The 16,535-nt window shown below is 38.0% G+C and overlaps 1 protein-coding gene across 1 annotated transcript in view; it reads left to right on the top strand.

Annotated features, from left to right (window-relative positions):
- Window positions 1-4,493, top strand: part of Hpse (heparanase) — a 33,480-nt gene extending 28,987 nt beyond the window's left edge. Inside the window, exon 12 of the mRNA XM_005339309.4 lies at window positions 3,886-4,493. Within this exon, the coding sequence (XP_005339366.2) occupies window positions 3,886-4,045 (160 nt within the window). The 3' untranslated portion in view covers window positions 4,046-4,493. The remainder of the gene's footprint in view (window positions 1-3,885) is intronic.
- The last annotated feature ends 12,042 nt before the right edge of the window (window positions 4,494-16,535 follow it).

Genomic DNA, 16,535 nt, shown 5'->3' with positions numbered 1-16,535 from the left:
CTATTAATTTTTGTTTTTAAGTTAATTGCCAACATTTATGAATTGACAATTACTAAAATATCTCAATTTCTTGCTTGTGTGTGTGTGTGTGTGTGTGTGTTTGTGTGCACACACAAATATGTGAATGCTGGGGATAGAACCCAGAGCCTTGTGCATGCTAAGCAAGTACAAAACTCCTGAGCTACATTCCTCTAGCTTTTCTTTTAAAATGGATACTTGTGGGGCACCATAGTGCATGCCTGTAATCCCAGCAGCTGGGGAGGTTGAGGGAAGAGGATCATGAGTTCAAAGGCAGCCTCAGCAACGGCAAGGCACTAAGCAATTCAGTGAGACCCTGTCTCTAAATAAAATACAAAATAGAGCTGGGGATATGGCTCAGTGGTTGAGTACCTCTGAGTTTAATCCCCGGTACTCCCCACCCCCCCAAAAATGAATACTCCAACAACTCTGGGTTAGTTTTCTCCCTTAGCTGGAGTTGGATTAGAGTTGTCTATTTAGGTGGATCATTTAGTTGTCTATTTTTTTGCTTTTTAGTTCTGCGTTGTCCCTTCCTGACTCTATTGCCCTATGCCTGTCTTGCTGGTCTTGAATATATACTCTCCTTGGCCCCGGGCTCATTTGAGTTTGTCAGCCATAAAAAATCTGGGGTAATTCTAAATATCTAATGTTCCCCAGGTTAACTCTCACACGTTTGAAGGATGATTGGATTGTCTTCTCTCCAAGCTAAATATGCCCAATTTCTTAAGTGATTTTTTGTTGTTGTTGTCTGCTAAGACTCTGTTGCATTCTGATCACATATTTCATGCTTTTTAATTGGAAGACTGGTAAAATTATGGAAAATGTTTTGTTCTCCTCATTTTTCTTTAATGAATACATATTACTTCCACTTTTCTTTGTTTATATTTTACAAGAAGAATCCCAGAGCTGGGCATGGTGGTGCATTGTGTAATCTCAGCTATTTGGGAGACTGAAGCAGGAGGATCACAAGTTTGAGACCAGCCTGGGCAATTTTGCAAGATCCTGTCTCAAAATAAAAATTTAAAAAGGAATGGTAGAGACCCTGGGTTTGACCACAAGTACCACAAAAACAAAAAGAAAAAACAAAGTATACCCCAGATAAGTTTGATGTATATGAAGTATATTTGCTCATATTAATGACCTCAGAGAGCTAAACAATGATAACCCTAAAAAATAATTTTTTAATTGAACAACCTTTGTATAGTTCCTATTGAGAGTCCTGACTTAAGTATTTAATTAATATTTGAGTGAATATATTTTTAATATAAAAGCAGTATTTTATATTTATCTCATATTTTTTTCCTGATATCCCCAATTTTGTCAAATCTGTTGCTTGCTCATTCCCTACTTTATTTTACCTGAAACTTGACAAGTATGTCTTCTATTACCTTATCTTCATGTTACCATCCTCAAAATATGAAACAAGGGCTGGGGATGTGGCTCAGTGGTAAAGAGCTTGCCTGGCATGCATGAGGCCCTGGTTCAAATCCCCAAGCACCAAAAACCAAATAAATAAATAAATAAATATGAATGAGCGTATGAAACAAGCTGCTATCCTCAAATAAATACCTACTCTCCTTGCCCAGCCTGATGTGGAAATAATCAGCTTACACTGAGTATACTTACAGCATCTTTTAGATATATGTATAATTAATTAAACAATATAACCTGATGGTATAAGTATCTTGCTGTTTCTCAACTTATAGCAATATTAATTCACAATGATCAGGTTAACCTTTAAGCCGAGGTAGTACACTACCTTCACCAAAAGCACGTTTAGAATAACCAAAAGCATTTCTGGAACATTTGTGAGTAGGCATGCCAGGACCTTCATTTCATGCAGAACAGACTCTTAACTTCTATCATTTAGAGATATTTTTTAAGACCTATTTTTATCTGTGGTTTCCTGATGATAGTCATGAAATTTCCTCTCCTACCCCCATCTAAAAATTGTTATGATATAGATGTTAAAAAAACAAAAACTGACACCTGTGAACTGACTTCAACTACAATGCAGGCTTGTTAGTCTTGGGCACAATCCTGAGTGTGTTACTGATATGTCTTAAATTACTGAATCCAGAGCTAAGCATCTAACCAAGTTATATAGAGACCAGTTTTTCTTGATCCTTAGTAATGACAGGGAGTGAGAGATCTTTAATAATGAAAAATATATAGTAATACTACTTGGAAACAGGAAAATATATATCAGTAGAGGATTAAGTAAATAAATTAATGTACTAATATCATGGAATCCTGTGTATCCAATAAAATGAGTGAATGAATGTTAAAATTTTCAATAAATATGAGGATGGATGAAGGGGAAAAGAATCAAGTTTTAAGAAAATATGTATACCAAATCAATTTTTATTTATGTAAAATATGTGAGAATATACAAACAGAAATATGGAATAAATATACATCAAAATATTAAAAGTACATTTTAGCAAGTTACTTTTGTTATCTGAATAATGATCATATATAATAATTTTATAGTGCTCATTGTATACAAGATACAGTTATAAGTGTTCTAGGTACATTACATATATTACATTTATGATATAAATGTAATTCTGACATTAGTCTTCTAAGTTTTCAACAATAAAAAGTGCTAACTTGAGCTAGAATATGACTCAGTGATAGAGTGCTTGCCTAGCATGAGCAAGGCCCTGTGTTCAATCCTCAGCACAGCAAAAATAAATAAATAAACAGTGCTAATTTTTTTCTAATAAAAAGCATTTAAAAAGATATGGATATAAGCATAATTTAGAAGTATGAAAGTAACTATAAGTAGAACTAAAATAGACTAAATTTTTATTCATTAATACTGTATGGCCAGGTGCCATGGTGCATGCCTGAAATCCCAATGGCTAGGCTGGGGAGGCTAATGCAGGAGGATCTCAAGTTCAAAGCCAGCCTCATCAATTTAACAATGCACTAAGCAACTTAAAGAGACCCTGTCTCAAAATAAAAAAATAGAAAGTGCTGGAGATGTGGCTCAGTTTTAAATTTTAATTCCAATAGTAAAATATACAGAAAACATAAATTTTACTGTGAGTTAGCCAAATAAAATCGATTTTGTTCCACTATAGCAGAGTACATTCTACCTGACTACCTAAGAAAATGAATGTATCCTTCCTGAGGAGAGAAGGGAATTATACAGTTAAATGAAAGTTACAAGTAGGAAATTTTATTGACTGTCATTTTTTATGTGGCTCACACCTGCAAATCCCAGTGGTCCAGGAGGCTGAGGCAAGAGGATGGTGAGTTCAAAGCCAGCCTCAGCAATGGTGAGGCACTAAGCAACTCAGTGAGACCCTGTCTCTAAATAAAATACAAAATAGGGCTGGGGATGTGGCTCAGTATTTAAGTACTCTGAGTTCAATTCCTGGTACCCAAAATATGTGTGTGTGTGTGTGTGTGTGTGTGTGTGTGTATGTATGTATAAATATATACATGTGTATATATATATAAGAAATATCAGTATACATATGTAAAGTATACACACACATATATATAAAAAATCAATTATTTTCCATCAGATACAATTGCCACAACTCCAGAAATGATGTCATATTTTTTCTTTTATCCCTCCATTATATTGCCTAGTATAGATTTGTATGTTTCATTTTCTGGAAAGGGACAGATGGCATTTCAGGCTGTATAGGTCATATGGTCTTTATTCCAACTACTCTTCTCTACCACTGTGATTAAAAGATAGATCACACCTCATTGACATAGTGTTGAAATACAAGTTATATAACATAAGCTGCCACAAAAAAATTGTCTAAAAAAGATTGTACAAGTTTTGAAGGGGGTTACAGGGCATGCACAGCTTGGGTAACTCAGGTATATCTTTCATCTTTGCAGAACTGTTGAACTCAATGGTCAAACTCTGAAGATGGTGGATGCACAAACACTGCCAGCTCTGACAGAAAAACCTCTCCGCCCAGGAAGTTCCCTAGGCTTGCCACCTTTCTCATATGGGTTTTTTGTGATAAGAAATGCTAAAGTGGCTGCTTGTATATAAAAAAGAAAAGCTGATTCTAGGTCTGAGATTAAATATTTTAAGTGTAATTGATAAGGGCTGGGGGTGTAGCTCAGTAGTAGCTCAGTAGAGCACTTGCCTAGCATGCACAAGTCCCAGGACCAAAAACCAAAACAACAAACAAAAAATCAAGTGCATTGATGAATAAAGCAAAGCTCAAACTGTAGGAAGCAAGAAGATTCATTACAAATCAACTAGTGGGAGCTTCAAAGACACTGGGACACTATGCTACATTTAGCATAGTATTTTGATCTCTAAGTAGAGCACTGCTAATAATAATAGCTAATAATACCATGTGCCAAACACTATATTTAGCACACTGCATGCACTATTTTTAAGTTTATTAAAAAATGTAGCCAGGTGTGGTGGCACACACCTATAACTTTAGCTGTGCAGTAGGATCACGAGTTCAAAGCCAACCTCAGCAAAAGCAAGGCAGTAAGCAACTCAGTGAGACCCTGTCTCTAAATAATTAAATTCAAAATAGGTCTGGTGATGTGGCTCAGTGGTCGAGTGCCTCCTGAGTTCAATCCCCTTTACCCCCCACCCCCAATGTATATGAATGTTCCTAATATGGCCAAGAGGCAAATAAGTGAAGGATGTATTATTCATTTTAAGAAAGTGTTAACTTGTTTTAATTTTTAAAGACTGTTAAAAGATTGTCACATTCTTTTCTTCATGTGCCATCTCTGTGGGCTCCCATGGGGAAGAGTTTCCTGCCACAACTTTGCAGTCATCTGTAAAATAGAAACTACCTATTTGCACCTTAACAAGAGATAGATTCAGCTGCTACTCTCTTTCTCTTCTGTTTGCCTTTGTCAGCAATCATTTGTGAGAGGACAGATTGTCAGATGTGAGTGTCAAAGTATTGAACAATACAGAGGTTAAGGGATTATGTAAACTTCCAATGAAGTTTTAAAATGACTGTAAATGAGATTGATTTTCCAAAAGGAAAAATTTTAGATAACATTCAATACATCATAACCATTTGTTAATTTTTATTTTTTCTCAGCTGTTTGTGTTTCAGTTGGGAGACTTTGAGCTGCAAGTAACAGAGAAACCATGATTCAAATGGCTTAGATAATAAGGAAATTGACAGTTCCATACAACAGCAAGTTCAAGTAGGAAAGAGTCTGTCAGGAATCCAGGTCCTTTCCCTCTCTCTGTTGTGCCATCTTTAGTGTTAGCTTTGTTCCTGGGCTTATCGCATGATGTCTCTAGCTCCTCCATGGATCCATTCAGATCTGGTAGCAACCAGAGGAAGAAAAACATTTTTTTTTTTCTGTAAAGAGTTGAAGATCTCTTTCTCAGAGGTTCTCCCAGTAAACTTTTCCTTGTGTCTGCTAATGTCTTATTGGTCGGGAATAGGTCATGTGGCCATTTCTCCAGTCACTGGTAATAACCATGAATTGACTCTGCATGGTCCTCTTTGCAGTGGAGAAGGTTGTAAGAGTCCACAGTACTGCACAAAATAGTTGTGTGCTTTTTTATCATTGGCAAAATGTATTATTTTCCCCTGTATTTTAATCCTCTTAAGGATTACTATTCTTTATATTTATGTCTATGAATGTTGCCTCAATAAAGTTTAAGTAAATTTATAAAGCTAGAACTTAAAAAGTTTGGATGCTTCAATACTCTTAAATTTTATATGTAAGTGGTTTTTATATTTTCACCTTTGAAATAAAGTAATTTTTATAATCTTAATATTCTTTAAATAAAGCTAAAGCCTACAGATTCCTATATTTGAAAATCTTGTTTTCTTCATCTTTGTCTTTATAACTCCTGCCTTTATTAGTCCTTTCACATTTCCCAACACCAAAGTACTTGACTTTGAAAAAAAGGGCCCATCATATCTCATCATATGTATTTAATCATGATCAAAGCCCTGTCTTGTCTCTTTTTTTATTTTTATTTTTTCCACTAATGATTGAACCCTAGGGCTCTCTATCATTGAGTTACATCCCCAGTCATTTTTATTTTTTGTTTTGAGGCAGAGTCTTGTTTCTTTTCCTTGTCCCCTCTTCCACTTCATAATACAAGTGAAAGATTAGGCCTTGAATTTATTCTAGGAATTACCTAGTTATTCACCCTCACCTAAAATTCTTTTTTTTTTTAAGATAGAGGAGAGAGAGAGAGAGAGGAGAGAGAGAGAGAGAATTTTTTTTGATATTTATTTCTTTTTTAGTTATTGGAGGACACAACATCTTTGTTTATATGTGGTGCTGAGGATCCAACCCGGGCCACATGCATGCCAGGCGAGCATGCTACCTCTTGAGCCACATCCCCAGCCCCCTAAAATTCTTAAATGGCTCCCCATTTCTTATACGCACATAAGATACTCCATAACCTGGCACCTGCCTATTTCTTCAATCCTAACACTTATCACTCTCCTCATGAATTCTGTTCTCCAAGCAGATATGAGTTGAGAAGTCTGAACCCACATACTCTTGCATATTTGCTCCCAGATCATTTATGCTGTTCTTTCTCTCTTCCTAACTATTCTAATGTCCTCTCCAGGTAGTGAACATTCATGTTTATGAAGGCCAGCTGAGACATCAATTTCAATACCTCAGTCATTCAGGTAGCTTTCATTTTTCTTTGCTTTCACAGCATTTTATATACTTACTGTGGCACTTATGATGCATTTTAATTGTATCCATAAGTCTGTCTCATTTGACTTGAATCTTACAAGAAACAGTTATAGTATCTTCATCATCTTTGCATTTCCTGTGCTTAGCACATTGTCCAGCACATAGTAACCAATCAGATGACTTCTTCATGACATAAAAGAGCATTCAAGTTTGAAACGAAGCTATGGTATTTTGATTTGGAATATTCAGGAAAATTTAACATTTCAAACCTAAGAAGGTGGTGTTTGCTACTTCTTTAAAATTCTTTTAGGGATATGTTTGTTAGCTTACTCCTTTCTGCCCAGGGATGACACCAAGCCTCATTAAAGTCTCATATCTAAATCAGAGTCACCCAAAGAGCCTGAACAGCTGCCGGTGCTATTCATCATCAGAGGGCAGAGCTTCAAAACAACTGATGAGAACTGAGAAGCCATTCTGAGCCATGGGGAACACTCATGGACTGTGTGGTAATGAAACCCAAACACCTAGTGCTCTAGGGGCTTTGGGTTTGTCACTGTGGAGGAAGTGCATGCAGCCATGAATGTAGGACCACACAAGGTGATGGAAGAGTTGTAAAGCCAAAGAGAGCTGTCTCGAGATTTCCAAAGACTGGGGCGACTTAACTGTGAAAAAGATCTTTTTGTTGGTGGCATTAAAGAAGACACTGAAAAACATCACTTACGAGATTCTTTTGAACAGCTTGGGAAAATAGGAGTTTCTGAAATCATGACTTACCAAGGCAGCAGAAAGAAGCGGGGCTTTGCTTTAGTAACTTTTGATGACCATGGCTCTGTGGATGAGATTGTCATTCAGAAATACCATACTGTGAATGGCCACAACTGTGAAGTGAGGAAAGCCCTGTCAAAGCAAGACATGGCTAGTGTTTCATCTAGCCAAAGAGATCAAAGTGGTTCTGAAAACTTTGGTGGTGGTCTTGGAGGTGGTTTTGGTGGAAATGATGATTTTTGGTTATGGAGTAAACTTTAGTAGTCATGGTAGATATGGTGGCAGCAGCAATGGCTACAATGGATTTGATAAAGATGGAAGCAATTTTGGAAGTGGTGGAAGCAACAAAGATTTTGACAATTACAACAGTCATAATAAAATTTTGGACCCAAGAAGGGTGGAAACTTTGGAGGCAGAAACTCTGGACCTTATGGTGGTGGAGGCCAATACTTTGCTAAATTACAAAACCAACATGGCTATGTAGATTCCAGCAGCAGCAGTAGCTGTGGCAGTGGCAGAAGGTTTTAATACTGCCAGGAAACAAAGATTAGCAAGAGAGAAGAGCCCGGTAAATGACAGGGAAGATATAGGTTACAACAAATTTGTGAAATCAGCCAAGCATAGTGGTGTCCGGGATTCTGTGCTACAAAGAAGACATGAGTTAGACAATGCTCATGTGTATGGGCAAAAAACTCGAGGACTGTATTTGTAACTAATTGTATAGCAGGTTATTTCAGTTTCTGTTCTGTGGAAAGTGTTGTATTCCAACAAAAGGTTTTAATGTAGACTTCATTTTTTTTTTTGCACCCATACTGTTGATTGCTAAATGTAATAGTCTAATTATGATGTTGAATAAATGTGTCTATTTTAAAAATAAAATAAATAAAAGTTATAAGAATTATTGTTGAGCAAGCTATTACCAATGGTGGATAGTTTATGAATAAATAAATTCTTACAGTTATTAATGAATATTAAATGTAATGATATTAAAGTTTCCTTAAACTTTAATGGTTCCTTAGGGGAACCATTTGTCTCATGTCAGTGAGACTTTTTTTTTTTTTTTGGTAGTTGTAGATGGACAGCATACCTTTATTTAATTTTTATGTGGTGCTGATGATTGAACCCAGTGCTTCACACATGGTAGACAAGCGCTCTGCCACTGAGCTATAGCCCCAGCCCCTCAGTAAGACTTTTTGAGCCTACACCCTTCTGTTTCTGTTTAACCAATCGTATACATTTATTTTCTGCAAAATATCATACAGGCTCAAAATTATTCTGTCTTTTAGCTCCGTGAAAATGAGAATTCCCAAATCCAGTTATGAAATTTTGTGTGTTTAGAGCTTGTCGATTTTGTAGTTGCACTCATTTTTCTTTTTTAAAAAATTACCTGAACAGTCCTGTCTTTGGATGCTGTCTACACGGTGAGTTACTGGACCTTTGTGTCTGTGGTTCACATCCAGCCAGTGTACCCAGCATCTATTTGCTCTACCAGATGTACCTCTGATTTCATTCTCTGTCAGTTTTTAAAACATCTCTGTGGCTTCCTTATGGCGCTTTGAACTCTTTTACCAAGGCACTATAGTTTAGGGCATTCTTAAAGCTTTTATGAAAGTCAGCCATACAACTGAGTAGAAACAAATATTTGATGCTATATTTAGGAATATAGCCCAAGGCAATAGTGTGATTGGACAGTTACTTATGAAAATAATCAGAGGGAAAAGTTATCTATAGTAGTAAAAGATGAAAATCATCTAAATGCCTGAGTATTAAGGAAAAAATGGTTAAATAATCATGGTACATTCAAATAAAGGACTATTTTGGATAAAAGAATCATGAAATTCATATGGAATAATAAAAGACCCAGAATAGCAAAAACAGTGCTAAGCAGGAAGTATGAATCAGGCGGTATAGCGATACCAGACTTCAAACTATACTACAGAGCAATAGTAACAAAAACAGCATGGTACTGATACCAAAACAGGCGGGTGGACCAATGGTACAGAATAGAGGACACAGTAACCAATCCACAAAACTACAACTATCTTATATTTGATAAAGGGGCTAAAAGCATGCAATGGAGGAAGGATAGCATCTTCAACAAATGGTGCTGGGAAAACTGGAAATCCATTTGCAACAAAATGAATCTGAATCCCTATCTCTCGCCATGCACAAAAGTTAACTCAAAATGGATCAAGGAGCTTGATATTAAATCAGAGACACGGCATCTGATAGAAGAAAAAGTTGGTTATGATCTACATACTGTGGGATCGGGCCCCAAATTCCTCAATAGGACACCCATAGCACAAGAGTTAACAACTAGAATCAACAAATGGGACTTACTCAAACTAAAAAGTTTTTTCTCAGCAAAAGAAACAATAAGAGAGATAAACAGGGAGCCTACATCCTGGGAACAAATCTTTAATCCACACACTTCAGATAGAGCCCTAATAACCAGAATATACAAAGAACTCAAAAAATTAGACAATAAGATAACAAATAACCCAATCAATAAATGGGCCAAGGACCTGAACAGACACTTCTCAGAGGAGGACATACAATCAATCAATAAGTACATGAAAAAATGCTCACCATCGCTAGCAGTCAGAGAAATGCAAATCAAAACTACCCTAAGATACCATCTCACTCCAGTAAGATTGGCAGCCATTAGGAAGTCAAACAACAATAAGTGCTGGAGAGGATGCGGGGAAAAGGGCACTCTTGTTCATTGCTGGTGGGACTGCAAATTGGTGCGGCCAATTTGGAAAGCAGTATGGAGATTTCTTGGAAAGCTGGGAATGGAACCACCATTTGGCCCAGCTATTCCCCTTCTCGGTCTATTCCCTAAAGACCTAATAAGAGCATGCTACAGGGACACTGCTACATCGATGTTCATAGCAGCACAATTCATGATAGCAAGATGGTGGAATCAGCCTAGATGCCCTTCAATAGATGAATGGATAAAAAAATGTGGCATTTATACACAATGGAGTATTACTCTGCATTAAAAAATGACAAAATCATAGAATTTGGAGGGAAATGGATGGCATTAGAGCAGATTATGCTAAGTGAAGCTAGTCAATCATTAAAAAACAAATACCAAATGACCCCTTTGATATAAGGGGAGTAAACAAGGACAGGGTAGGGACGAAGAGCTTGAGAAGAAGATTTACATTAAACAGGGATGAGAGGTGGGAGGGAAAGGGAGTGAGAAGGGAAATCGCATGGAAATGGAAGGCGATCCTCAGGGTTATACAAAACGATATATAAGAGAAAAGGAGGGGTAAGACAAGATAATACAAATGGAAGAAATGATTTATAGTAGAAGGGGTAGAGAGAGAAAAGGGGAGGGGAGGGGAGGGGAGGGGGGATAGTAGAGAATAGGACAGACAGCAGAATACATCAGACACTAGAAAGGCAATATGTCAATCAATGGAAGAGTAACTGATGTGATACAGCAATCTGTATACGGGGTAAAGTTGGGAGTTCATAACCCGCTTGAATCAAACTGTGAAATATGATGTATTAAGAACTGTGTAATGTTTTGAACGACCAACAATAAAAAAAAAAAGAATGGGGTTTAGCTAAGTGGTAAAGTGCCCCTGGGTTCAATCCCTAGTACCAAATAAATAACCAAAATGTATCATACAGGCCTGGGGTTGTGACTCAATGGTAGAGCTCTTATCTAACATGCATTGGCACTAGGTTCAATCCTCAGCACCACATTAATAAATAAAATAAAGGTATTGTGCTTATCTACAACTAAAAACAACAAAAAAAGTCTTTAAAAATGTATCATATATTTTTTTACACTACAAAATACTTTAGAAATCTTAGAAAAGTTTGTGTAATTTTGATGGCCTCATTTCCTTGATTTGCTGTTTGCCATCTTCAGCTATGATAAAAAGTTGTGTTTTTTTTTGTTTTGTTTTGTTTTGTTTTTTTCTCAATGTAACTTATCTATGTCGAAAGATTCTGGGTTTGTTTCACCAGAATAATTTATTAACTTTTACATTGATTTGATTATGTCCTTGATTATTTAATAAAATAAAATTTCTCACTGAAAAAAAAAATAAAGGACTATTTTGCAGCTAATAACATCCATTTTTTGGAAGAAAACATAGTGACAGAGAAAATGTTCATAATATATCAAGTGAAGAGAGCTGGGAAAGCTTCCTATATAAAGGCTCTACTCAGTAGTCATGGGAAAAATTCAGGTTCATAGAATATGTAATACATATTTACAATGGTGTGGATAACAATTAAAATTCAGATGTTCATAATTCTGGCCTTGTTCTCTCAACTTGAATAAATGAATCAACTCTTACCTTGTGAAAGGCCCTGTGCCAGCTGCTGCTAGACATCCCAGTGCAGATATGCTCTGTGGTTACTTTTTAATTCTTATCTTTGACACTGTTGACCACTTTCCCTTCTTGAAATCATCTTCTCACTTGGCTTCCTTGATACAGCCTCTCCCAGTTTTCTACTTCTCTCTCTGGCTGTTCCTTCTCTGTATTTCTCTGCCTATCCGTACATGATGGATTTCTTATGAGACACTCGCAATCTTCCTGTGTCTTGCTCCTCAACACTCTTCTTGGAATATACCTGCAGGATGGGTATAGCTCTGGAGGCAGGAGGATTGTGAGTTCAAAGCCATCCTCAGCAATTTAGCGAGGCCCTAAGCATCTCAGTGAGATCCTATCTCTAAATAAAATATAAAAATGGGCTGGGAATGTGGCTCAGTGGTTAAATACCCCTGGTTCAATCCCCACTACAAAAAAAAGGAAAAAACATCATTGTGGGAAGCCACCTGTGAATTACTCAAGGGTCTTCTCTTCATGGCAGCCAGGGAGATTTTAGGCATAACTTTGGTAATTATTCATGATTCTCCCATGCAAGAGATTGCCGAAGGCACATGATCTTTATCTTCACTTTACTAGGAAGATCCTTCATAGTAGCTCCGGAGATGTTGGGAACTGGACAGCCCATCTTTAACCTTTTTTGGTGAAGAACATTCTATGGGAGGGCTTTGATGTTCCCTGACATATAAATAAAGCAAGCACAGGCTCCATTTTGCCATTTATTCTAGAAGCTCAATTGGTATGGTCGCCTTGCCCATCCTGCCCCCACTTTTTGAAAATATTTGCTGTGTGCTGTGGTTTTTTTCATTGTTCCATTTTTCTTATCTTTTATTTCGCAGCCAATCATTCCACTGAGGGGAACCCCATTCTCGCCTCCTGCGCAGGACGTGGGCGAGAGATCATAACTATGGGTCTAAGAATAGGCCATGCTTTTGTTCTCTTTTACATTTTAAATATTTATTAATTTTAGCCTGAGTGTAACTATGACATGTTTAGATGAGACAGATTTATTATTCACATTAGAAAGCAAATACTGCTTGTATGATTCCCCATACCATATTTCTCACTCCTGGGGCAATGCAGTCAAAACCAGGTTGAATGTTACATCTGTACAAATTTGAAAGTCTTTTCCACAGGTGAGGAGAGGAGAAATATGATGTTCTCTGCTTGCATGCAGGAAAAAGAGGTAGCTGTCTTCCCACACCTCACAAAAAGGGAAAGTCCTTTGCTTGTTGGAGATGTGATCCAAAGAATTCTGGGCTCTCAAAGCTAACTTTTTAGGAATAAAAAGAAAATCTCTTTAGGGCAAGATAGACTTCCATTTGTGTCCAGCTTTTGTGATCTAGAGATACTTGCATGCTTCTGAGTCTCACCCCTCCTTGAAATATCAATACTTACAGAGCTAGTGCTCCAGTCTTCCTGGTACCTTGGGAGTTGTGGATGAATGAATAAATGGATAGATGGAAATATTCAAAACACACACACACACACGTATATATATTTGGGGTAGGAGCAGTATTTGTCTCTTATTCCTAGCTTAGAGCTTTAGAAATCCTTGGAATATCCCCAGCGATCAAGTCTTTATTTATAAGGAGCTCTTTTATACTATACCTGAGTTTATGTGAATAAGGTTACCCGAGATGCATCCTGCCTGGTCATCCTCAAAATTAGAGGCTTAAAAATTTCAATCCCACCCCTCATTCTCAAAGTGGAGATTAGAAATTGAATCCAATCACTAGTGGCTATTGGTTTAATCAATCATGCCTATATAATACATCGCCAATAAAAAATCTTTGAATAATGAGGCTAGGAGAACTTCATGGATGGTGACCATATTTATGTACCAGGAAGCTTGTATACTCTGATTTCTTGGGGACAGAAGTTCCTGTGCTTGGGTCCTTCTGAACCTTTCCCTATGTACTTCTTTATCTGTCTGTTAATTTATATCCTTCATAGTAAACTATAATCATAAATGTACTTTCTACATAAATGTAGTACTTTCTAGAGAATTATCAAACCTTGAGTGAGGGTCACAGGAACCCCAAATTTGTAGTTGGCCAGGCAGAAGTGCAGGTAACATAGGGACCCATTTTGTGGCTGGGGTCTGAAGTAAGGGATGGTCTTGTAGAACTGAAACTTAATAACTCTGGGCAGTTAGTGTCTAAATTAAATTGGAGGACAGCCAGCCGATAATCAAAGAATTGAGAATATTGTTGGCAAAACAATGTTTTCCTCTCTAGTCTTTGTGCTCCTTGACACTCATTCTCTATATAATAAACACAATGCTTTCATAAAATAAGAATGCTCTGAATATTTTATTATATTTAGTTATTTACAGTCCCTGGCTTTAAGAATTTGACAATCAAAATGAGAAAAGCATATTATAAATTACTAAAATACAAAAGGAAAATTACTTAAAATTCCATTAAGTAAAGTTTTATAAGTATTTTGAGAAAAAAATGTTTTATAGTTGAAGGGCTTTATTTACAATCTCAAAGGCCCATGAAGTGGGAATGGGAAGATGCTGCCCTTGCATGTAAATTTCAGTGGTACAGTGTAATCACACAAAATAGCAAACTCAGAAACTCAACCACCACCTCAATCCTCCAAGATCATCCAACTCTAGGGGCTTACCAAACACAGAAGCCACTCTGATGGCAAGTGTAAAGACTGTGCTAAAGATAAGGCAGTCTCTCTCCCTCCCTCCCTCCCTCCCTCTCTCTCTCTCTCTCTCTCTCTCTCTCTCTCTCTCTCTCTCTCTCTCACACACACACACACACACACACACACACACACACACACACACACGTTAGGTCAGTGGTGTCGACTTAGTGTGGATTTAGTGGTGACTTAGAACAAAGCAACCCCCCCCCCAGGGAAAAGAACCTCAATCAGGTGCCTGCGGAAACGACTGTCAATCAGCAGGAACCCCTGGCCAATCCTAACCAACTCCAATGGGACAAAGGACCCTAAAAACACCTTTTCCTGTCCCAAGCCCTTCCCTTCCTGCAATAAGCCCCATAAAAGTCCAGTCTGGTCGAGCTTCCACGCGGTTTCTCCTCATACCCTTCCCCTGTCCACTCTGTGGGTCTGATCAAGTTCCGCAGGGGAGTGAGTCTCAATAAAGCCTCGTTCAGTGGCCCTTTTAAATCTGTCTCCTTTGGTCGCTGCCCGCCTCGCCTGATCAGACAACAAAACACACACACACACACACACACACACACACACACACACACACAATAAAGCAGTCACTTAGGCTGGATATGGTGGTACCGCCTATAATCCCAGTGACTCAGGGGGCTGAGGCAGGAGGATTTCAAGTTCAAAGCCAATCTAAGCAATTTAGTGAGGCCCTAAGCAACTCAGTGAGACCCTATCTCTAAATAAATACAAAAAAGGGCTGGGATGTGGCTCAGTAGTTAAGTGCCCCTCAGTTTAACCCCTGGTACCCCACAAAAATAAGATAAAATAAGGCAGTCACCAAGGAAACCAAAGAGGCTTAGCCCCATGTAAGGACATTCCTGTTGACTGGAACTGGGACCAGCATTTCTGCATCAAGCTGAAGGACAAAGCCTAGCCACTCTAGAAGTCCTTATTTCTTCCTATCTTCTCCAGTTTCAACTCACCAGTGACAGGACAACAGACAGCAACCTCATTCCAAATATCAACTGCCTAAAAATGATGAAAAAGAAAGGAAAAGGTGAACCCTTTGCCCTAAATCTGTGAAAATACACAATGGGAGGCTTTGAAGAAGCTTAACTAGAATCACATTACATGGATATTTCCCACATTTGGGGATCATCTAAGTGCTGTTGGACTAACAGAAAGAATGTGTTACCAAAGGCCAAGAATTACCAAAGGCAAGAATGTTTCCAAAGGCCAAGGCAACATCCTCATTGAGTTTGAGAAGCCATTTGAAGAAGGCACTGGGGATATATCTTAGTTGATAGAATGCTTGTCTTGCATGTACAAGGCCCTGGGTTCAAACCCCAGCACCAAAAGAAAAAAAAAAAAAAGGAGGAGGAGGAGGAATTGAAACACATGGATGAGAGTGGATGGCTAGTCAGGTGGTATCCCCCAGCACTGCTGGTCCTTGTCCCCCAAGCCCACAGGATTCCCCATGAAGACTCAAATCCCCAAAGAATACTCTCATCTCAGGGCCAGTGCAGCCTCAGGAGCTCCAGATTGTTTCCTAGTAAGATTGGGCTACAGAAACTCCTGTGCCTCTGTGGCAAAGGCTTCCAGCAAAACACTGATTTTTACGTGGTGCAGGAGAGGTAGAAAAGGCCTACACCCTGTATCTGCAGTCAGCAAGGGCTGACATTTTAGAGCTTTGCTCGTTCCTGGAGTTTGGCATTTTAGCATTGACGGTATTACAAAAATATAACTGTTTTATCACACTTTCCCCCCAAAGATGGAAAGAGCATTCATGACGCTTCTTGAATTTTAAATCAAGAGAGACCCTGGTGCAAATTCCAGACAATGGGAAATTCCAGATAAGTGACTTGACTAGGGTCACTCAATGAGGGATTAAATGGGATCACATGTGAACTGTCTTGCATCCATCCATCAGTGCTGAAGACTACACAATTAAGTGTGCCGCCCAGATGTTCTGGCTTCAGGATCTTGGAATTACACACTTGCGCTACTTCCCCATTACAGGAGTTCTTTCGGACGACTGTCAAATTTAAGGTTTTCGCTATTGGAATGAACGTTCCTTGACCTTGACTACAGTTTCAATTTACATTCTTGGATTTA

This window comes from Ictidomys tridecemlineatus, chromosome 9 (assembly GCF_052094955.1).
Source record: "Ictidomys tridecemlineatus isolate mIctTri1 chromosome 9, mIctTri1.hap1, whole genome shotgun sequence".
Taxonomy (NCBI): domain Eukaryota; kingdom Metazoa; phylum Chordata; class Mammalia; order Rodentia; family Sciuridae; genus Ictidomys; species Ictidomys tridecemlineatus.
The sequence above is the reverse complement of the archived record's forward strand: the minus strand, read 5'-3'. Positions and strand labels throughout refer to the sequence as shown.